The sequence below is a fragment of the Phytophthora cinnamomi genome (genome assembly GCF_018691715.1).
Source record: "Phytophthora cinnamomi strain GKB4 chromosome Unknown Contig14, whole genome shotgun sequence".
Taxonomy (NCBI): Eukaryota; Oomycota; class Peronosporomycetes; order Peronosporales; family Peronosporaceae; genus Phytophthora; species Phytophthora cinnamomi.
This window is the reverse complement of record NW_027150947.1, coordinates 1,824,885-1,848,240: the sequence shown is the minus strand read 5'-3', so window position 1 is coordinate 1,848,240 and position 23,356 is coordinate 1,824,885. Positions and strand designations below refer to the sequence as shown.

The window sequence follows — 23,356 nt, the reverse complement described above, 5'->3', positions numbered from 1 at the left end:
AATAATAATAGGGATACATACACAACCAATATATTATATTGTTAGTGTATGTATACCTAATATATTATAATAGTGAATGCATTAGTTGGAATGGCAAGTATCACGTCAGATTGTGGTCACCTTGTTGCTGGTGCCCGGGGAGTAAACAAACATCAACAATACACCGAATACACCGGCGACTGCCACCCGACTTGCTCATTCTGACTCTCGCCATCAAGTGATGTTACAGTTCGACTCTATCTCATCGCCGTCGTCCCCCGCAGCGCTCTACGAGCCCAACCCGTTCCTCCCGGTCGACTTCGCGTCTGGAATAACACTCGACGCCTCAGCACACCTCATCCCCGCCCCGCCTCAGCGAGCCAAGCAAAAGGTCCGACACTATCAGCGGCAACGGGACGAGAAGGAGGCACTGACTCAGCAACTCGCTCAACTCTCGGAACTCTTGCGTCGTGAACAAGAAAAACAGATGAAGGCCAAAGACGAGCGGCCTCCAGCCCCATCGGCGTGGCAGACTTTGGCCACGTGCCACCTTGAAAGTCGACTGGCCTCGGAAGCCCAGCGCAAGTGGCTACAGGCCGCCATCACCGGCAGGACGGAGATCATCGACGGCTTGAAGAGCGTCGTGCGTCAGCACCTGAAGATTGCCGCGTTGGTCGCAGCGCAGGGCGGCTCGGAGCTGTTCCTCGAGCCGACAGACCATCTGCTTTACTCCATCGACATGCAGGACATCGCTGAGCTCTACTTACAGACAGACTCGGTGTTTAGCTCCAGCGGACTAGACCCGACGACGGAAGATGGGGACTTCCGACGCACGGTGACCAGAGACGCCAATGGGGTGTCCATTTGGTACGTGACAAGGCAGCGCTTGTTGTTTAGTTATGAGCAGACTTGCGAGTCCATGTGGATATTCTCGCACCTCCTGAACCGACAAGAAGATAGAGAGGAATACACTGGCGTCGAGGACCGAGAGAATACGCTGGCGATGAAGTTCCGCATCACAGAGCGTCTGCCAAACGGAGAGCATGCGTCACTAAAGCAACGTATTGCTTGTCGGAGATTCAACGAGGAAAATCGAGTGGTCATCGTTCGTAAATCGTTCCTGGCGGGCGAAGGATCTTGCAGCGGTATGCAAACCGACGAGTTCGGGTGGACGATACTTCGACCGTCAGCTACAGGGTCCGGTACCGTCATGGAGGTCTGCTTGCGCCAGGTTCCGCTACACCTCAACAGCGCTAGCGCAGTCCCGGAGAATGTTTCGAGTCAGTATAATGAGTTGCTTCAGCGATTGTACCAAGACAACCTCAGTGAGGCGACAAACAGCGCGGAATCGCTCTTGTTAGACGATGTGTTGACTGGCATTCGAATCTAAGGATATGGAGATTTTATTCATAATTCAATGGTCACTTCCGTTCTACAGCCGAGTGCACGCCATTCACGATGACGGAGATTTTTGCTATGCGCGGTGGCCTTGATGGCGATACGCCCCACGATTCTGAACCCATAATCTGTGGATTGTTTGAACCGCTAAATCACTTTTACTTTTTCTTGCTTCCAATCAAGAGCTCTGATACCGCACGATGCAGGGCTTCGGCGCCACATTATTCGAGGAATCCTTCGCTGAGTTCATTCTCACGCCGTTACCTGAGCTCCGGCCGCTTGAAGACACTACGTTTCTCGACAGTTGTGAAACCCGAGAAGCACTGCGAGAAATGTCAACCCGTCTCCAACAAACTCCAGGGCGTCGAGCGCAACATCCCCAATAACCGAAGGTAACGACCTTCTTAGAAAGAAAGAGATTCGACGGCTGAAGGACCGTATCCGCCGATTAAAGACCATCTTGCGCCGAAAAATTGAGCGTGAAGCTCTGCAAGCGCTAAGCGAGAGTCTTTCCAGTCAAGTTGCGGTGCTCAAGCGCGAACGTGACAATTTCCCACTGTTGAACCCTTCCTATGCTCTTGAAAGGCACGCGTATAAAGGCTTGTCGAGGGTCACTGCCTTTTGTGAGGTTGTAGGAAAATAATATATGAAATTGAAATGGTTTTTGAGAAACGAGTAATAAGTTACGTCAATACATCGATCTCCAATAATAAATATTTCGCTATATATAAAAATTGTTCCGGTCAAAACGGTGCAATCATTGTGAACTCCGTACCAAACAATGCGCTTGTGGTCCTAGTATCACACCTGCGATTGGGTAGGAACTAGGCCTGACACTTGGCAACTTAGGAATGAGGTCGTCGAGACGATTGGAAGGAGAAATTGGCGAAATTCATCGGTGTTAGTCGTTCGATGCGTACCACGAAGGTACTCACACGCGTCGCAATGCTCGGAACCGGGATCGCCAGCGAACTCCTCACTTAGGGCAGCAACACCGCGGTTGGAGGGGGAAGTGATCCGCTGGGTTCCCTCCCACCGGAGACCGAGACCAAGTTCAAGCTCCAATGTGGACGAAACAGTCTGTTGCTAGCTAGCTTTGGTTTGATATGACGATCTGTTTTTACTTAGCTCTCGACGAGAGAAACGGGACTTCAGTGTACGGTGGCTCGACAGAGAGACACGTGCGAACATTGATCTCAGTTCAGAGTCGTCACTTGACTGCTGGAAGTCAGAATAGTTTGTGGAGACACGCTGTGACGGCTGGTTTACTGCTCGATAGAGGCTGCCTAGCGACAGTAATCTCGTGGTGAATTTTGGCTGGCTACGTGGTGGGGGACATATAGTGACTACCCGTTAGTGGTTGTGATGTGTTCTGCAACACGCACGCTCCTCAACACTAAATATCGAAGCTGCTCCCAGAACGACAACAACCGAGATCCTTGTTCCGTGTATTAGTCGAGTCAGGCTAATAGAACTACATTTGTATTGTGCCTGGCCTTGCCCATGAAGTCAGCAGCATCTGTGCGAGGTAAATTACTGATTGCATAGCAAATTACTGTAGGACATCTGTGCTTACTAAGTAATGGTTGTTCTAGCCCCATCTCTGGATTACTGTCGCAAGGCGGCCTCTCCCCGGCAATAAACTACTGTCAGAACGTGTCTGGGCAATATATTATAAAAAATCTGACTTCACGTGTCTGAGCTGTGATCAATAACTGCCTCAGAATGAACGCGTTAATACTCTTGACGATCCCATGGACGCTAGCCTTATCGAGCCTATGTTCGACGATTCAAGTGACAGCAATCCATTGTTGGATGGCGCACCTGCCAACTCCTGTGTAGGAGTGAAGCGAAAAGTTCCTCATTTCGCACTACAAAAGCAGCGAAAGGTGGCGTTGCAGCAAGAAATTGTGGATTTAACGGCGAGATCCTAGGAAGCCTAGACGAAGAACAAGAGGAGGGAGAAGGAGACAGTGCCATCACACCATCACCAGACTCGTGTGGCACTGCCTGGCCAAGCGCCGACTTGAGGGTCGACTAGGTGCAGAAGCACAGCGAAAATGGATGATAGCCGCCATTCAAGGTCAAAACGCTGTTCGTCGAAGACCTAAAGCAAGTTGTCCGCCAGCACCTAAAGATTGCCAGTCTGATCACCGCGGGCTCGTCTGGATGCGACCACGATCTCTTCATTCAGCCGACCGATGATCTGGTGTACGCCATAGCCATCCAGGACATTAAAGGGGTTAACACGCTTTACGCGCACACAGATTTCGTCTTCATGGCAGCGGTTTGAGTCCGATGACGAAGTCGACGATATTCAACGCTCAGTGATGGCTCATGTGAACGGGGTGTCAGGGCAACTTGCGTGGAGGCATACAACTTCGACCAAACCTGCAAGTCGATCCGAACCATATCCATTGCCAGTTTGAACGGGTGGAGACTGATGGGCTGGACGACCCAGACACGGCACATGCTACCAAGTTCGGAGTGCCGTGCCCTCTCTCCGCTGGAAAGGACGCATTGTTGATGCAGCGAATCGCTACTGGCTGTTTTACGGAGGAAGACCGAGTGGTTTTGGTTGGAATTCCTCCACTACGGCCATCAAATTGAACTCCTACCCCACGGACAAGGCCACCAGTTAAGATGCGATTTTTTTTTCACATCTTCATCGCTGGTGCCGTCGTAAATAATTCGCTTGGAATCCCTACCAATGCAAGCCACGTCGTCAAGCTCCGCAAAAGTAGGGAGACACTCGAATGATAACATCACACAAGCGTTTGTGGCGTTCGTAACTGTGAAATCAAAGTACAACGGACGCTTGCATCGCTGGTGAAGGCTCATTGAGCGGAATCTAGACGCGTGAAACCGGGTGGGCTATCGTTCGACCCTCGTTGACAGGACTGGGCACGATGATGCAAGTGTACGTGAAGCACGTTCCGCTGCATCTCAATGAATGCAGTTCAGTTTTCGAGTCAGTGATGAGTGAGTCAATACAATAGCGTGCTGGAGAATGTGTTCCAAGAGAGTGACCGCGAAATAACGACTGGATCAGAAGCGTTATTGGAAGAAGACGCTCTGAGCAGTACAGCCAATTGTGCCAGCAGGAAGTTGAAAGACATGGACGCCCGCTGCCGCATTAATCGGAGGACATGGCGAGCGAGTTCTTACCGTTACTCGTGGTATGGGTACCCGGTTTGGCTTTAAAGTTGACCCGGATGGGCACGGGTACCTGTTTGGGTCGGCGGGGGAAGAGTCATTTCGGTTTGCCGTCTCGGCTATTATCTATCCACGCCTGGCAGTCTTCAATTCATTCATATATCGTACTACGTGATAATAAAGACAATTTCACGCAATATTTGACCTTTGTAATTTTTATGAACGCCACAAACCTTTGCGGGGCAGTTTCTCAAACTTATTTGCTTTAACAATCAACAGAAATATTAAGATGTGGATGAGGCACGTACCAAGAACAAAGCTTAGTTTGAGTAGATTCGCTTCCATAACGAGTTTTTCGCACCATAATTGTAGCGGTTTTCAAATGGAATGTACGCGCGCTACTTGGGGCGGGTTGGTTTTCGTGTCTCCGAGCGAGCCCGGTTCTACGGACTGGCTCGGGTACCCAGCCATCAGACAAGAACCACTTGGGTGGGTTGGGTGACCCGGCCCTACCAGCAGCTTGAACGACGACTATTAATACTATTTGCGAGCTCTGATGTACACTAGTATCCAGAGCTCCATCCTCGCACCTGATCATTCAATTCACATGTGCGGGCATACCAACGCTGTCACTATACACCGGCGCGGTTCCATGCATCTTTGGGATGCAAAGGCAAAGGAGAGCCCCCCATAAACACAAAATAGCTCATCCCTTTTTAAATTAAAAGTGCAGTTGAGTCAATACAGTGACAGCCTCCAGAGGTATCGATACGTTAAGCTGGTACCAAACCACATCACGTGGTTTTCCAGTTCCTTGCAGTGCCAACTTGCACTAGTAATATATACGAATAAAATAAATTAAAACGTCAATTGTATCGAATTTGACAGGTTATCGCGAAACAGGAACAATATTGTTTGAGTATACCTACTGTACGGTAAGCCTTTCCAACTTACTAAAACATTCAGCTATCACAAATCCTGCTGAAAAGTACTTTTCCTACTATCACGTCAGATTATGGTCACCTTACTGCTGGTGTCCGGGGAGTAAACAAACAACAACAATACACCGAGTACACCAGCGACCGCCACCACTTGACTTGCTCATTCTGACTCTCGAGGTCAAGTGACGTTACAGTTCGATGTCTATCTCATCGCCGTCGTCCCCCGCAGCGCTCTACGAGCCCAATCCGTTCCTCCCGGTCGACTTCGCGTCTGGAATAACACTCGACGACTCAGCACACCTCATCCCCGCCCCGCCTCAGCGAGCCAAGCAAAAGGTCCGACACTATCAGCGGCAACGGGACGAGAAGGAGGCACTGACTCAGCAACTCGCTCAACTCTCGGAACTCTTGCGTCGTGAACAAGAAACACAGATGAAGGCCAAAGACGAGCGGCCTCCAGCCCCATCGGCGTGGCAGACTTTGGCCACGCGCCACCTCGAAAGTCGACTGGCCTCGGAAGCCCAGCGCAAGTGGCTACAGGCCGCCATCACTGGCAGGACGGAGATCATCGACGGCTTGAAGAGCGTCGTGCGTCAGCACCTGAAGATTGCCGCGTTGGTCGCAGCACAGGGCGGCTCGGAGCTGTTCCTCGAGCCGACAGACCATCTGCTTTACTCCATCGACATGCAGGACATCGCCGAGCTCTACTTACAGACAGACTCGGTGTTTAGCTCCAGCGGACTAGACCCGACGACGGAAGATGGGGACTTCCGACGCACGGTGACCAGAGACGCCAATGGGGTGTCCATTCAGTACGTGACGAGGCAGCGCTTGTTGTTTAGTTATGAGCAGACTTGCGAGTCCATGTGGATATTCTCGCACCTCCTGAACCGACAAGAAGATAGAGAGGAATACACTGGCGTCGAGGACCGAGAGAATACGCTGGCGATGAAGTTCCGCCTCACGGAGCGTCTGCCAAACGGAGAGCGTGCGTCACTAAAGCAGCGTATTGCTTGTCGGAGATTCAACGAAGAAAATCGAGTGGTCATCGTGCGTAAATCGTTCCTGGCGGGCGAAGGATCTTGCAGCGGTATGCAGACCGACGAGTTCGGGTGGACGGTACTTCGACCGTCAGCTACAGGGTCCGGTACCGTCATGGAGGTCTGCTTGCGCCAGGTTCCGCTACACCTCAACAGCGCTAGCGCAGTCCCGGAGAATGTTTCGAGTCAGTATAATGAGTTGCTTCAGCGATTGTACCAAGACAATCTCAGTGAGGCGACAAACAGCGCGGAATCGCTCTTGTTAGACGATGTGTTGACTGGCATTCGAATCTAAGGATATGGAGATTTTATTCATAATTCAATAGTCACTTCCGTTCTACAGCTGAGTTCACGCCATTCATGATGAATCTCGTAAGCTGTGTAGAGATTTTCGCTATTCGTGGTGGCCTTGATGGTGAAACGCTCCACGATTCTGAGCCCGTAATCTGTGGCCGCTTAATCGCTTTTAGCTCCATGTCAAAGATCTTAAGCAAGTCGTCCGCCAACACCTAAAAATCGCCGGTCTGATCGCGGTGGGCTCGTCTGAATGCGACCACCTTCTCTTCATTCCACCGACCGAAGAACTGTTGTACGCCATGGACCTCCAGGAGTTAACACATTTTTCGCGCACACAGATCTCGTCTTCATGGCTGCTGTTTGGGTCCGATGACCGAAGTCGCCGATATTCAACGCTCAGTGACGGCTGATGTGAACAGGTGTCCGTGCAATTTGCGTGGAGGCAGGATCTCTCATGTACAACTTCGACCACACCTGGAAGTCGACTCGCACCATATTCATCAGCTGACACCCTTCGTGTCCACCTGGACCCACCATTTCCGTCAGTTTAACAAGGCCGCCGATCATTTGGCCGATATCACAATGGACACAAAATCGAGCAAACAGGGTTTTGGTGCTGATCTCTGTCGACTACCTACACGCTGGACGCCAGTGCCCGAGCTCCTCTAAGGAGACGTCAACCACTGGATCGACCAACACCTGGATGAGGATGAGGACGGCCGGACCTCTGCCCAACGCGACCCCGTGTAACTGCGGAGCATTTGCTGGTGTCAACTATGATAGCCAGCACCCCACTCGATGATATGTAAGCATCAGGTGGCAGGGCATTTTCTAGGCACTAAATGACTGTAATGTATACCTCACATGAAAATGAAACGTATTCATCACCGGTTTGAACGGGTGGAGTTTGACGGGCTGGACGACCCAGACACGGCACATGCTCCCAAGTTCGGAATGATGCCCTCTTTCCGCTGGAAAGCACCCATTGTTGATGCAGCGAATCGAAAGTCGGATACCCGTTGCGAGCTCTGGCGTACATGTAACTGCAACGTACTGGAACACCACAATTGTGCACGAATGCATTGTAGAGACTCGAACTATCCACCACCCCGTTTCGACTGAGTGCATTCCGTCGAAACTGCCTTCGCCCTCAGTTAGCGCTCTCCAGACGATGACCGTGCGCTCGTTTTCTTGATAGCGTCTAGCTGCAAAATGGACAAACAACGAAGTATTTCGATCTGCCTTCGCATCACCAAAAGACGGAAACAGATTCCAACGGTGTTCTCGATATCTTGGGCAGCAGCGCAGTACCATCGGTCTTCTTGTCGATGCTCCAGCATAACTAATTGCGACAGGTATTGGCAAGTCAGAGCGTATTCAAACGGCATCAGTAGCTCTGATTTGGTTTCGAAGTACTCCGTAATACCTTCCTTTCTCCGTGCCGTCTTAAACACGGATGGCTCAGCGCACAATGGATCTTCGATATTCGGCTTGAAGACATCGTCAGTCTGTGCGTACACGGCGTTCAATTCCTGCACAAATTGCCGAAATAGAGCTGAGCCAGAGTGTTGGAGATCCTCATCCAGCATAATTGAATTCCGCAAGGAGTCGTCTTTCATCCCCGACAGCGCATGATGGAGTCGTTCTCCAAAGGCTTGGCGAATATTTTCAATTACAGCCGTCATATTCCTCACTTTTTCTCGCGGAAGGTAGTGATCCTCGACAAGCCTTCGTAAAGCGTGCCTTTCAAGAGCATAGGAAGGGTTCAACAGTGGGAAATTGTCACGTTTGCGCTTGAGCTCCGCAACTTGACTGGAAAGGCTCTCGATTAGCGCTTGCAGAGCTCCACGCTCCATTTTTCGGCAAGGGACTTTGCGATTTGAGCTGGAACGCTCGTAGCGGCAAGCTCCGGAGGAGCCTCGGAGTGGACGCGAAATATTTTTTGACTTGGAAAATGTATGGGAAAGACCATCAAAGAGACCTGATGGAGGAACAGCAGCATGGACGTGCTGTGAGAGCGTGGCGAGACCGAGTCGAGGGGCAGCGGCGAATGGAGCAGGAGCAGTACCGGATGGAGCAGGGCCAGCAAGACCGTGATGCGAACGCGGGGAAAGACCGAATGGAGGAACAACAACATGAACAAGCAGTGTGGCAATACTGTAATGAGGGGCCGCAGAAACTGGAGAAGCGTTTGGAGGCGATTGGAGAGGAGGCCGCAGCACGAGTAGTGGCGAGGAAGCTAGCCCAGTTGCGCGCGGAGACACTGTCGGAGATGCGAATGAGAGCTATGGTGGAGGGGGCCGCGACATGGGCGGCAAAACATTTGACCGAGCTGCATGCGAAAGCACGGCCGGACATCATGACAAGGGAAGAACTGTGAAGGGCAAGAACGACGACAACGACCTCCCGTGAACTGTGACGTTGGGACGGGATTCGTCGCGTGTCACGGGTAGGTTAGTTGTGTTGCATACCTCCAACTACACCCGAAGCCGCGCTCAGCGCAGCAACGCCTACGGGTATACCCGCAGTAGTAGCCCAGCAAAGAAAATATGCACCGTATAAATCGCTATTAAATCAAATCAATTCAATCCAATTTTCGGCGCAAGACGGTCTTTTGTCGACAGATACGGTCCTTCAGTCGTTGAATCTCTTTCTTTGCAAGAAGGTCGTCAGCTTTGGTTAATGGGGATGTTTTGCTCAACGCCCTGGAGTTGGTTGGAGACGGCTCGACATTTCTCGCAGTGCTCCGCGGGGTTTCACAACTGTCGAGACACGTTGTGTCTCCAAGCGGCCGGGGCTCAGGTAACGGCGTGAGAATGAACTCAGCGAAGGATTCCTTGAATAATGTGGCGCTGAAGCCCTCCATCGTGCGGTATCAGAGCTCTTGGTGGAAAGCGAAAAATAGGCCTTGATGGCGGCTACGCGCCATTTCCGCTGTGCTTGAGTCAAGACGGCGCTTGGCCAGGCAGTGCCACACGACTGTTTGTGGCGATGGTGTGATGGACACTCTCTCCTTCTCCCTTATCTTGTTCTTCTTCTGGGCTTCCTATAATCTCGCCGTTAAATTCACAATTTCTTGCTGCAACGCCACCTTTCGCTGCTTTTGTAGTGCGAAATGAGGAACTTTTCGCTTCACTCCTACACAGGAGTTGGCAGGTGCGCCATGCACCAATGGATTGCTGTCACTTGAATCGTCGAACATAGGCTCGATAAGGCTAGCGTCCATGGGATCGTCAAGAGCTTTAACGTGTTTATTCTGAGGGAACTGTAAGGCGACCACCAACCAATTCCTCAGCAACATGCTATCCAACAGCCGTGCACTACGATAGGATGAATGCTTTGCAGGGCAACTTCAACGGCAAGTTCAAGTTGTCTTGGACTGGCACTTGTCTATGACCTTCTGTTTAGATTTGCTCGATTTTCCGTTCTAAACCACATGTCACTACAAGTTCGTACGCTTCCTGACTCACCGCCCAGCAGCGTGACAGGAACAGTTATTGATCACAGCTCAGACACGTGAAGTCAGATTTTTTTTATAATATTGTCGAGACACGTTCTGACGATAGTTTACAGCCTGGGAGAGGCTGCTTTGAGACAGTAATCCACAGGTGTGGCTAGAACAACCGGTACTTAGTAAGTACAGATGTCTTACAGTAATTTGCTTTGCGACCAGTCATTTACCGCTGCGTGGACAAGGCCAGGTACAGCACAAATGTAGTTCTATTAGCCTGACTCGACTAATACACGGAACAAGGATCTCGGTTGTTGTCGTTCTGGGAGCAGCTTCGATATTTAGTGTTGAGGAGCGTGCGTGTTGTAGAACACATCACAACCACTAACGGGTAGTCACTATATGTCCCCCACCACGTAGCCAGCCAAAATTCACCACGAGATTACTGTCGCTAGGCAGCCTCTATCGAGCAGTAAACCAGTCGTCACAGGGTGTCTCCACAAACTATTTTGACTTCCAGCAGTCAAGTGACGTCTCTGAACTGTGATCATACACACCCTGGAAACGTTGTTCCTCGACGATTCCATCGTTGTCAACTCCATCTTCGACCCCCAAGTCATAGCGACACACCCGTGGTTTCCACGCCTGTCAGCACCAGTCTAGGAGTGAAAAGCAGTGTTCATCGCTATGCAAGACAGAGGCAGCAAAAGGAGACTCTGGAGAAAGAAATCGCCGCTTTAACGGCAAAACTAAAACAATCCAAGAAGAAGAAGAAGAAGAAACTTGCAAGCACACCATCGCCACTGTTAAAGTTGAGCATCTCCGACGTGCTGGTGCTTTGCGGGAGAACATGGGACTCGCTCACAGTGCTGTCCCGTACAATGTAGACCAATTATTTAGTTGCAGAATAAGGGGGAGTATCTCCCCCGCCACGAACCACCAGTCCTCACTCCGTCTTTTGCCTGCTAATACACAAGCACCTCCGGGCATCCTTCCTCCTCCAAGACCTCTTCCTTCGGCACCTTCACGCTGTCCTTCGCTGTTATATTCCTCTGCTATTCCTTCCTCTAACATGTCCGATCCAAAACCTTAACAGCCACAAACACTCGTGTGGCGCAACCTGGCCAAGCGTCGACTTTAGGGTCAACTGGGTGCAGAAGCAGAGCGGAAATGGCTCATAGCCGCCATTAAGGGCAAAACGCTGCTCGTCGAAGACCTAACACAAAATTTCCAACGCACCGCGTCAGCCGACGCGAACGGAGTGTCCGTGCAATTCGCTCGAAAGCAGCTCATGAACTACAGCTTCGAGGAGACTTGGCAGTCTATGTGGATATTTTCCAACCATATCCATCGCCAGTGCGACCGGGAGGAGTTTGTTGAGTTCGAGGATCCAGAGACGACACATGCCGCCAAGTTCCGGGTCACGTGTCGCCTTCCAAATGGAAAATATGCCTCGTTAAAGCAGCGAATTATCACACGTCGTTTCATGGAGGATGACCGAGTGGTCATCGTGTGGAAGTCCTTCATTGCCGGCGATGGTTCATTGCGTGGAATCCAGACGAACGAAACTGGGTGGGGTATCATTCGACCCTCGTTGACAGGGCAGGGCACGGTGATGCAGGTGTGCGTGAAGCACGTTCCGCTGCATCTCAACGGGTGCTGCCCTGCTTCGGAGCCAGTGGTGAGTCAGTACACTAACGTGCTGGTCCAGCACGTCATTGTATCCAGCACTGCAGGAGAATGTAGTTAAAGAGAGTGACCGCGAGATCACGAGTGGAGCAGAGTCGCTACTGTTGGAGGACGCTCTCACAGGCATCAACCAGCGTGACTTTGGATCGAGTGCACGGCCGTTGTCTCACTAATCGGCGGGCAACTGAAGAAGTCCACGCGAACGTACCGTATTTCTTAAAAAGAGTATTGTACCGCCACTTGAGAAATACCCCCCCATCCTAAGCCAACCAGCGTTCAGAATGCCAAAACACCCGAATTGCATGTTCCGAGATACATAATGAATTTCTACTTGTATCGTATTGTGGTTTGCAGATATTTTGTCGCTCGGATTTAGGGCTTAGATCGATCTCTGAGATAAAATAATTCGAAGACATAAAAATGCGAGACGGTAGTAAATCGATCTCCAGGCGTAGGTAAGTCGCACCACCTCTTCCTACTTATCATAACGGGCGCATCGTTGGTTCTCAGGACACCGAGGTAACGTCGCCGGCTACTGCTACTCCGGTACGGCTCTATTGGACGTGTTTAACGGCTCGTTAGCTTCGTCTGTGAGTGCACGAGCGGCTCCTGCAACACTGGGCTTTCCGCTTCTCTGCGGCGTGAACAGCTCCCCGCCATGTAAGACCACATGTTGATACTACGCTACCAGTTTACTTTAGGAAAATCGTTTCATATGAACCGCTGTAGCTCCTCTAAATAAAATGTAGGGTGGGCTTTCACGTACTTTCGAACACGGGTAACCACGGCACTTGGCCAACGCGACGAGCGGTTAGTTCGATCTCCTTCATCAACCAAACCATCGGTCAAAAACCACTTGTACCAACGTTGCAGTGTTCGCACGTTAGCCCAAAATATATCGCTAACATACTGCACACAGATTCCATACACATGCATAAGAAAAACAGCTCGTCAACGGTAGTCGGGAGAGTGCATGCTGCACTTGTGCACGATGAAGGTTTTCGGAAACTGTGGTGCTTCGACAGATCGGCAGCGCGATCTGCCGACCACTCGTCAAGTGTCCAGATGTAAGTGTCCAATTGCATATTATATATATAAAAAGCACGGCATTATAATCCGTACACAGACATCGCGATTTAAAATAAATCGGCCCGAATTGCGTTTTTGGATCGGCAATTCGACCACAGATAGCGTAAATCGAGATCGATATTGAGGCTGGTGAAAATAACTTGGTCGAGTTAGTGGCCATCTCTATTTATATCGGGCGCCAGATATTATAGCTCGGGCAAAACACTAGGTGAAAACGACAAACGCGTTGCAAAGCATAATACATGTCATTTCTTCAGAATATTTTTCAAGTCGCTGACAGTTGATGGCTCGCGTCACGCGAGGTGGCATGGAGGGCCGCCGATTCGGGCGCCAACACGTCGCGCCACGTCCAGCACGTCAACCCGGACGTTGAGTCAGATGTCGAAGACACTAGCGCCTGCATCCTACCAAAGTGAGCGCACCCGCACCCTGCGCTCGGTACTCACGGTAGCTATTAGAGAACTTTAGAAGCTGGACTATGTCGGTATTTTAAAAGCAAATATTCGTCTTTAATGACAAATTGCCGTTGCATTCGACAATCACGCGCGCAACTCGCATCGTGCTCTCTCGAAGCGGCACGTGGAAGCGACCAGGGCTTCCCCGGTCTACTACCAAGGTCCAAGTCGTCGAGAGACTGCAGGAGGAGCGAGCTGCCATTCCAGCGGGTGCTGATGGCAGCGACACACCCCTCGGCGATGAAGAGTGCCAGCATTCGCCTCCGATTGGTAGCAAGGCTGTTGTCCGTACATCCGATGGAAAAGGAGGTAAACATTGTAAGCGTTGTGTTACGGCCTTGGATTCACGTCCAAGACTTACCCAATCGATTTTGTGTTACTTCCGGCGGATGGTATAGGGACACCTGCAGGCTCGACGGCCGAGGCGAACCAGAAAGCGATCGAAGCCATGCCGAAACTGAAATTAAAGCAGCGAGCCAAGACACGATGTGGCGAAGAAACCAATGCAGTCAAAGAAGAAGACGTCATCAATTAAACCATCTTCGAGGAGCAACGGTACTGATAATGCTGCTGAGGACGGTGACGTTGCTGACAACAGAGCTGATGACAAGACCAACACACGCCAAAATCGAATGGTTTACCGCGCGAAACGAACTGCTTGGTAATACAAGAGGTGTTTGGTGACAATGGCATAATCAAGCGAGGTGAAAAGAAATCTAAGCCAGACGGTTGCGTCAAGATTACTGAGCACTTGGCTCAGGTGCTAATCAGGAATCGCAGTCCTGACAGCCTTCGCAAGGACATCAATAAGCTGGAGAAGGCATACACGAGGTAAGACAGTGTCTATCGCGCGCGTTCAGGTACTTTAAAGACGTGTGGTGGCATCTACGTTTACAACTAACGGCATTTGGTAGTATTATACTTTGACAAGTCAAAGGACGCCGACGAGCAGGAGCTTGAGCGAGTAGTAAGTCGTTATGTCGGGCTCAAAGGTACCAAAGATATCGAAAACGCGAGCTGAGAGTCGAACCAAGAAAGTGGAAGCTGGTCACGTCGGTGGTGCTGCAATTCGAGATGCAGCGGTAAGCGTCGAGCGACCTCACAAGAAGAGATCGCCTGCGTCGAAGCAGCTGGACTCACTGGCGTTTCTTAACGTACTGAATGACGACCTCAAAGGTGATCGATAGTAGCAGAACCCGACTCCGCGAAAATAACAAAGCGCAGACACAGCTGCGCCTACCTCAAATCGAGCAAAACAACGGGTCAATGATGCTTCAAGTGTCGAAGCGATTTTGACGAAGACGGTCCCGGCGGCGGAGCCTACCATGTGGTGGTGCGATTTGTGAGTCTACACCAAGGTGCTTAATTCGGTGACCAGAGTTAGTCCGCCCCAAGTTTGTACACGTGACACCGACCTGAGGAGTTTCGCCGAGGCGGTCTGCGAGCTAATCAGCGAATTGACCTCGTTTTAGTATGGAAGAGACCGTAAAAGCCCACTTGCATTAGATATTTGTAGATAGACCTTAGGGAGGACCGTTGAGCCCAGCAAACCAAACAGAAATACAGTGTGGAATTTTTGGGGTACAACACATGGGGCACGCGGCGGTACTTCGAGGTACAACCGTACCCGTAGGCCTAGACCATGCCCACTGCTGAGATCGGCTCACCGAAGTGACGGAAGTGATTTCGGCCCCCTCGTCAAGTCCGAGAAGCGTGTGAGTGTGGGGAATTCTGAACATCTGCCCCCATGCTAAGGAGCTCGTCAAGCGTACGAGTGCGTGTTGGGTTTGGTCCACCAGCGAATTAAGATCGGTGCGACGTTGCACCGACGGCCTGTCAAGGAGAAAGCCATCGTCCATCCTTTGGTGAAGGGCACGGGTCAAGGAGAAGAAGGTGAAAAGGAGGTCGGCGAATTACGGGAGCATGCTGTGTGTTCGTGGCGCGGCCCCTGGAAGGGCTTGGCAGGTGTATGGGAAGAAGCCATTACCGCTATAAACAGACTGGGTGATCTTCGGAACGCCCGACAAGCCTACGCTCGACGAGTGTACGTGTTGTTGATGTGGGAGTGGGAAGCAAACGAATTTGGTACGTCTGAAACACCACAACCACCGCCGCTGATTGAGCAGATATTTTTGCTTTGAGGATGAGGCAGGGTGCCAACACGTAACAGCTGCGCCAAATGTATGAATCTATATTGGATACCAAACAAATCTGCGACGCCGTAGCGTAGGCTTTTTTTTTAATGCTGAAGTAGTCGTACTTGCCGTCGCAATATTCCTCATTGATGTCGCTACTCCACTCAAGCTCAGCGTGCGCCTCACTGCTTCCAACATAATCGCTGTTGCGTGTGTTGCTGTCTCATCACGGCTATCTCCTACGCCCCCATTGTCGCTGACAGCTACTTCATGGCAGTTTTTGCCACGGCTTGTACCGCCCTCGCTGCTTTCATTGCTTCCGTCCCAGCTAGATAGGTCAGATTCACCCTAAAAAAATTCATTTCCTCGTCGGAGTTGTACTGCGATACATCAGCGGGACCATCCGTAGTCAGGGCATCAAGATAAATTGCCAGGAATGACATTTGGCATCTAAAATACTTGCTAGCTTGATTTCGCCGCCGAATACACGACAAACAGTTAACACAAAACGAAGCGACGACGTACATCTGCCCCAGCGGTGACGTAAACGCTTTCATGTTACATTTTAACTAGAAAAACTTCCAGTATCGCTCCACCTTCCCGGACAATCACTTCACTAGAACAGACTAGTCCTCTAGAGTCAAAAATCACAGCAAGAACTTGTCCTTTGCCGCCACAGCAGCGAAGTAGGTCCCTTCCTCTGCCCACGCGTCGATCAATAACCCGAGACGTTGTCCAGCAAGCGCGCACTGATCCTCGTCTGCACGAGCACTTCTCCGCAAACATGTGCTTCTTCAGTGCCTTGACTCCGATTGGCTTGAGGTGAAGGTACTGCCAGGTCGTCACCTTCTCACACATGTTGAGCCCACGGCTCTCCATGATGATCCGGTCCTGTCATCCGTAAACACAGCGCGTGAAGACGTTGTCTTCACAAAAGCGTCGAACCCGCCCTCACACTGCTGAATGACGCGGAACTTGTCCTCGTACATCGACAGGTGGTGGTGAACGAGGTGCTCCACCACGTTCGTGTACTCGGTCCCAGCGGCGTGCTTGTGGTGTGAGAAACACGTCCTGTACTGGTAGCAATCCTGGCCGTCAGGAACGAACAGGACAGCAACGAGGGAACGAGGGGGAATGGTAGGCGTCACAGTAGTGCGGTGCCGGAGGAGGCTTGTGAAATTAAAGTGTGAGGGTCTCGCCCCACTCGCTCAAACTGGCAGTCGATCGGCGTATGCTGTCCACATGCCAGACAAAGCGCAAAGCACTCACAGTCATACGTCGGATTGTGGGGTGTTGGGCGGTTTCGTTTATTGCGAGATATTGGGATATGGAGGGCAATAAGTTACTTGGAGTAATATTACCGACTGACATATGTATCTCATACACTAGAGTACCAACATAGGACATATATTTGATGTCCTGTTTATCGAAACCATATGATTGATTGAATGGAGGAATCAAATGGAGTCTATTCTATTTTAAGCTCTGTTACATCCGGAAATATAACGTCAAAAGCATCGCTCAGGCTGAAAGCACCTACAGTCTGATCTAGAAATCCGGCACTGAGCACTTCGTCCACTATGTATCCAGCATTTTCATTGATATCGGGGTTCGGTGCAGCGGGGTTTTCTTCTTCCTCATTTGCATGAGGCTACTCAATAAAATTGCATTTTCGGAAGCCTGCTGAAATTGAAGATGCGTGGACATCAGACCACGTTTCGTGAATCCAACTGCATAACAGCTTCCGATCAGGGGTTTTTATTTAAAGGCACTTCCTGATTGCATCGCCAGTAGCTGTTCTTTCCAATTTCGAATCAACAGATTTCGTAAGCGCAATTATAGTGGGCCATTCCAGATCGCATCAGCAGGCTGGCAGACAGAAGTTGCATTTGGGGGAACCTTCATTACCGTCACGTTGATTTCGTTCGCATACCCGGCGACTTCTTTGATCCGGTGACCTGAGAAGTCGTCGCGTAGCAGCAGGATCGCCTCTGACATGTCCTGACGGGAATTAAAATGAAACTAAAAATAACAAGTGGCAATTCACTATTCCACCACCCTGTAAAAAATATTTGCAAGAAAAGTTAGAAGTTAAAACCAATTTGTGTGCAAGAAGTTCCGTGCCATTGGTGGTGATGTACACTTGCATTCATGTCTCGTTTGTCGCAGGAACAATTTGCGTCTTCCGCATTGACACACTGAAACCGTGGCACCGCGCCCAGTTTCCCTCACGTCGCTCTGTGTCTGTCGATGAACGCATCTTGAACACGACGAACGTCGAATATTTGGTGCCGATAGAGTCTTCGAGAAACATCACAGTTGCGCGATCTTTTGACTTGCCCCGCATGTCACCCATACAGCTTTGCTTCCAATCTTGAGAGGTACTAGAAAACATTGTTAAAAATATTTTGTCAGCATAAAAGTCAATTCGTCATCACGAAAGTCAATATATTAGTCAACGAAGAAAAATACGAACCTATTTGATCTGCATTATAAATGCAAATCGATCTGATCTCGACTGGGTTTTGCTTTACCTCCTCTTCAAACTTCCGAGCAGTTTCGAGGAGGCCGAAAGGTCCGATTTGGCCTTGACACGTTTTGCAGCGCAGCGAAAGTCGGTGTCGGACCTTGAAGTGGTGTTGTCAATTCCACAATGCCTTAGATTCCGGCTGCTGCTGCGACCTCGTGCGCTTGAAATCGCAACATGGTGGGTGTGATGGGCACACCCTCGTCTTGAAGCTCATTTATCCAGCGCCCTAAACCCGCCTCGTCCTCCCTAGAAATACAGAGCCTCGCCTTTCTTGCGAGCTTTTTTTTTCTTCTCACACCACCGACTTCGCCGAGCAATGCTTCGAGTCGTGGCGTGAACGTAGCCAGGAGTAAATTAGTGTTCCTCGGCTGTTAAATTTAGTTGAGAATAGAAGTGCTTGATAGTTTTGCTCGATATCGCTGTAGGCAACAAACTGGCCTAATACCTTTATTTGGTGTGACGCAGGGAAGGATGAAACAGTGTGCGTCATCACCTTACGACCTCCGTCGACTGGCAAACGAGGCCGTCCTTTTGGACGTCGGCGCTGCGTGCGAGCCATCGGATGGCAAAATGAGCTCCGAAACATACAGTTCGAGGCCTGTATTTGATAACCAAGGGTGCACGGAGGCCCTTCCCGCGCGATCTCTAATTGGCTATATCACTGCTGTATGCCATAACATATAGAAGGTGATAACATAGGTTAATCGGTACGGACTCTATTTATTATGCCTACTGAAAATGACCGCACGGTAGTACAGTCTATATCCTTGCAAAGACGTTCGCCGAAGAATGTAACGGGGTAAATGCACATGTCGCTAAAGTCACTTGCGGTTGTAACAGACACATGTGTAGTAGATGTTAGATCGTTGGTGTAAGGCAACGATCTAACAAACTTTACATTTGGTGTAAATTTTGAAATGGGTCACCACAGTGAGTGGTCCTCACACACCCAGGCAAAGATCCTATTGGTAGAAAGAACCATCTTTCTACCAATCAGTAACGTATATGTCGATGAGGCTCTGCCAACCAACCACGGGTACTCGCCTATTAGCCGTTCGGGCGGGTACGAGTACCAGATGTGGCTTTAAAGTTGGCCCAGACGGGCACACGCACTCGGTTTGGGTCGGCGGTGGGGAGAGTCATTTTGATTTGTCGTCTGAGCTGTTGTCTATCCTCGTCCGGCAGTCTTCGATACATTCATATATCACAATACGTGGTAATAACGACAATTTGACGCAATATTTCACATTTGTAATTTAACTGAACACCACAAACGTTTGAGGGGCAGTTTCTCAAACTTGTTTGCATGAACAATCAACCGAAATATTAAGATGTGAATGAGGCACATACCAAGAACGATCCTTAGTTTGAGTAGATTCGCTTCTATATGGATCTTTTGGTCGAACGTCAAAAGTGCCTTATTCGAGAGTAAGCCACTACCAGCACGTGTGAAGAAGACTCTCGGCTCCCATCGGCTTCCAGTAGATCGGCCCACCCAAATTTGGAGCAAACTACTGAGCGAGGAGGCTCACCAGACGCTGGAGGTGCAGCCTGCGCTCATCTGCAGTCTTTCTTCCTCCAAGTCACATCACCCATGTCGTCGTCGTGTCAGCCGCTATTGCTACATAATATCTTTCTCGGTACAGCGTAATAAAACATTGCATGTTTTATATTCGTTACATGCTATGCTATTGACCAATGTCAAAAATAATCGTGATTATGGGACGCTTAAACATGGAGTTTCACGTGGCCTCATGGGCTATATATCCTTGAGATTTGCAAGTATCACGTTTTCGAGCCGAACGTTTGATTATGGGACGCAAGTCACAAATTTGTATCAAGCTACGATTTGGATTACTAGATTCTCATTGGTAGATCAAAATACAATTAGGATCGGACATTGATAAACTTTAGGATATGACTTGGATACTTGTTTGGGTGTCCAGATCGCCAAATGCTACTGTTTGTCCGGCGGCAATGAGCCGACATCAAGCTAATGAGTCAATCAACGACTTTTCAACTTCTCAACTTCCTCCCAAGTGTTCAACTGCCGCCCTCCACTGTTCCATCAAGCGTTTTGTCTTCGGGTCTTCGCATCGGTTTATGTGACAACGGCTTTGTCTTCATGGTCATATTTTCCTCCAATGGTGCTGGAGGCATCAACTACGAGATAAAACCGATTGCTCAAGACGAGCACGTGCTCGACGGCGCCGCCATTTCCAGGTAGATTCACACGAAGCCCTTCAGCGAAGTTGGGTTTTCCGGCGCGCTCCCCTATCACTGCTACTACTCAGGAGACGCCACTCCGTATACGCTTCGCTCCACGCAGGCAGCTTTATCCATTCCTGGATGTGGAGGGTGTGGATTCGCTCGACATCGAGTTATTCCTGGGTGTGTACTCAGCCGTCATCGCCAACCTGGACTTCACTGCCACGGTGCAGGCACTCCCCGCGCGCCACGGATAGGCCGCGTCATAGCTGCAGCTCAAGCAAGCCCTTCGACACGATGACCCACTGCACCAGCCAATGAAGCTGTCGCAGCGACAGGATAGTGTGCTGCTGTTTGTGTCGGCATTCTGCGGCTACCTGAGCGCGTAAAAGCAGCGGAACCTGCCTTAATACCCGGGCGTGAAACACCAGCACCCGCGCGTGGCGCCGCCGCAGGTCAAAATTGCTCACCACCATCGAACGTCGACATCGGCAGTCACGGCGGGGTTCGAAATCGGATAGGAGCAACCAGCGTGGATGTAGTGAGGGCGCTGCTGCCGCGTCTGGAAAGAGCGCATCGTCATGGGTGGGCACGTCGGCGTCCAGGGGGGGGGCAGTGCGAGCGAGACCTCGTTCGAGTTCCTGGTCTGTGGTGGCGCGTGTTGGTGAAACAGCTAATTTCACGCGTCTCCTGAGATCTTGAACGCCCCCTCCTCGCTGTGGAGGAGAAGAAACGCGACGCGCGAAGGTGGTCAAGTACGCCGGGAAGAATTGCAACCGCAGAAGGAGGAGCTAGCTGGTTCCGCGAGCAAGTGAAGCTGCTACAGGAAGAGATGGCCATTATGGACACCACCAGGACTGCAGCCCCACCGACTATCATTAAGCGCGATCAGAAGATCACCCACTACTAGCATGTGTAAAAGTACTTAAGTAATCACTTTATTCTGTAGTAGCATTATCTAATGTAACTATGGTCTCATGGTTTGAACGCTGGTTCAAGACGTGATTTTTGTGTGAGTATCACAAAATGAATATTCCGATTAGGTCACAAATGTGATAGTGACTCGGGACAGTACCCACATAATCGCACACCTGATCCTCACAAACCTGATACTCATTTAAGTATCACGTCAGATTATGGTCATATCGGTGCTAGTGTCGGGGGAGTAATCAAACATCAACAATACACCGAATACATCAGCGACTGCCACCATTTGACTTGCTCATTCTGACTCTCACTGCCAAGTGCTGTTACAGTTCGATGTCCACCTCATCGCCGTCGTCCCCCGCAGCGCTCTACGAGCCCAATCCGTTCCTCCCGGTCGACTTAGCGTCTGGAACAACACTAGACGCCTCGGCAGACGAAACACACCTCATCCCCGCCCCACCTCGGCGGGCCAAGCGAAAAGTCCGACACTATCAGCGGCAACGGGACGAGAAGGAGGCGCTGACTTAGCAACTCACTCAACTCTCGGAACTCTTGCGGCGTGAACAAGAAAAACAGATGAAGGCTACACACGACCGGGAAACTCTGCCGCCCAAAGCCCCATCGACGTGGCAGATTTTAGCCACGCGCCACCTCGAAAGGCGACTGGCCTCGGAAGCCCAACGCAAGTGGCTACAGGCCGCCATCACTGGCAGGACGGAGATCATCGACGGCTTGAAGAGCGTCGTGCGTCAGCACCTGAAGATCGCCGCGTTGGTCGCAGCACAGGGCGGCTCGGAGCTGTTCCTCGAGCCGACAGACCATCTGCTTTACTCCATCGACATGCAGGACATCGCTGAGCTCTACTTACAGACAGACTCGGTGTTTAGCTCCAGCGGACTAGACCCGACGACGGAAGATGGGGACTTCCGACGCACGGTGACCAGAGACGCCAATGGGGTGTCCATTCAGTACGTGACGAGGCAGCGCTTGTTGTTTAGTTATGAGCAGACTTGCGAGTCCATGTGGATATTCTCGCACCTCCTGAACCGACAAGAAGATAGAGAGGAATACACTGGCGTCGAGGACCGAGAGAATACGCTGGCGATGAAGTTCCGCCTCACGGAGCGTCTGCCAAATGGAGAGCGTGCGTCACTAAAGCAGCGTATTGCTTGTCGGAGATTCAACGAGGAAAATCGAGTGGTTATGGTGTGTAAATCGTTCCTGGCGGGCGAAGGATCTTGCAGCGGTATGCAGACCGACGAGTTCGTGTGGACGGTACTTCGACCGTCAGCTACAGGGTCCGGTACCGTCATGGAGGTCTGCTTGCGCCAGGTTCCGCTTCACCTCAACAGCGCTAGCGCAGTCCCGGAGAATGTTTCCAATCAGTACAACGAGTTGCTTCAGCGACTGCACCAAGACAACCTCAGTGATGTGACAAATGGCGCCGAAACTCTCTTGTTAGAGCATGCGTTGACTGGCATTCGAGTCTAAGGATGTGGAGCTATTCATAATTCAATGGTAACTTTCGTTCTACAGCCGAGTGCACGCCATTCACGATGAATTTCCTAAGCAGCAAAGAGAATGTTGATGTGCGTGGTGCGTATCATCATCAACTTGATGATGATACGCCCCACGATTCTGAGCCCGTAATCTGTGGGTTATTTGAACCGTTTAATCACTTTTACTTTTGCTCGCGTTCCACCAAGAGCTCTGATACCGCACGATGGAGGGCGTCGGCGCCACATTATTCAAGGAATCCTTCGCTGAGTTCATTCTCACGCCGTTACCTGAGCCCCGGCCGTTTGGAGACACTACGTGTCTCGACAGTTGTGAAACCCCGCGGAGCACTGCGAGAAATGTCGAGCCGTCTCCAACCAACTCCAGGGCGTCGAGCGCAACATTCCCAATAACCGAAGCTGACGACCTTCATGCAAAGAAAGAGATTCGACGACTGAAGGACCGTATCCGCCGACAAAAGACCATCTTGCGCCGAAAAATGGAGCGTGAAGCTCTGCAAGCGCTAATCGAGAGCCTTTCCAGTCAAGTTGCGGAGCTCAAGCG

The 23,356-nt window shown here is 50.7% G+C and overlaps 4 protein-coding genes across 4 annotated transcripts; all 4 read left to right on the top strand.

The window, feature by feature from the left end:
- Positions 1–220: 220 nt before the first annotated feature.
- On the top strand, positions 221–1,369 carry IUM83_01332 (uncharacterized protein; the record flags this gene model as incomplete). Its single annotated transcript, XM_067925177.1, has 1 exon — positions 221–1,369. One exon carries the CDS (start codon positions 221–223, stop codon positions 1,367–1,369), a length of 1,149 nt encoding a protein of 382 aa, XP_067797645.1.
- A 4,303-nt stretch (positions 1,370–5,672) lies between these two features.
- On the top strand, positions 5,673–6,809 carry IUM83_01331 (uncharacterized protein; the record flags this gene model as incomplete). The annotated part of the gene is made up of 1 exon (XM_067925176.1): positions 5,673–6,809. The coding sequence occupies one exon, from the start codon at positions 5,673–5,675 to the stop codon at positions 6,807–6,809; it is 1,137 nt and encodes a 378-aa protein (XP_067797646.1).
- Positions 6,810–13,674: 6,865 nt separating this feature from the next.
- IUM83_01330 (uncharacterized protein) lies at positions 13,675–14,030 on the top strand (the record flags this gene model as incomplete). The annotated part of the gene is made up of 2 exons (XM_067925175.1): positions 13,675–13,804; positions 13,894–14,030. The coding sequence occupies 2 exons, from the start codon at positions 13,675–13,677 to the stop codon at positions 14,028–14,030; spliced, it is 267 nt and encodes an 88-aa protein (XP_067797132.1).
- Positions 14,031–21,871: 7,841 nt separating this feature from the next.
- IUM83_01329 (uncharacterized protein) lies at positions 21,872–22,786 on the top strand (the record flags this gene model as incomplete). Its single annotated transcript, XM_067925174.1, has 1 exon — positions 21,872–22,786. One exon carries the CDS (start codon positions 21,872–21,874, stop codon positions 22,784–22,786), a length of 915 nt encoding a protein of 304 aa, XP_067797330.1.
- Between the last annotated feature and the right edge of the window lie 570 nt (positions 22,787–23,356).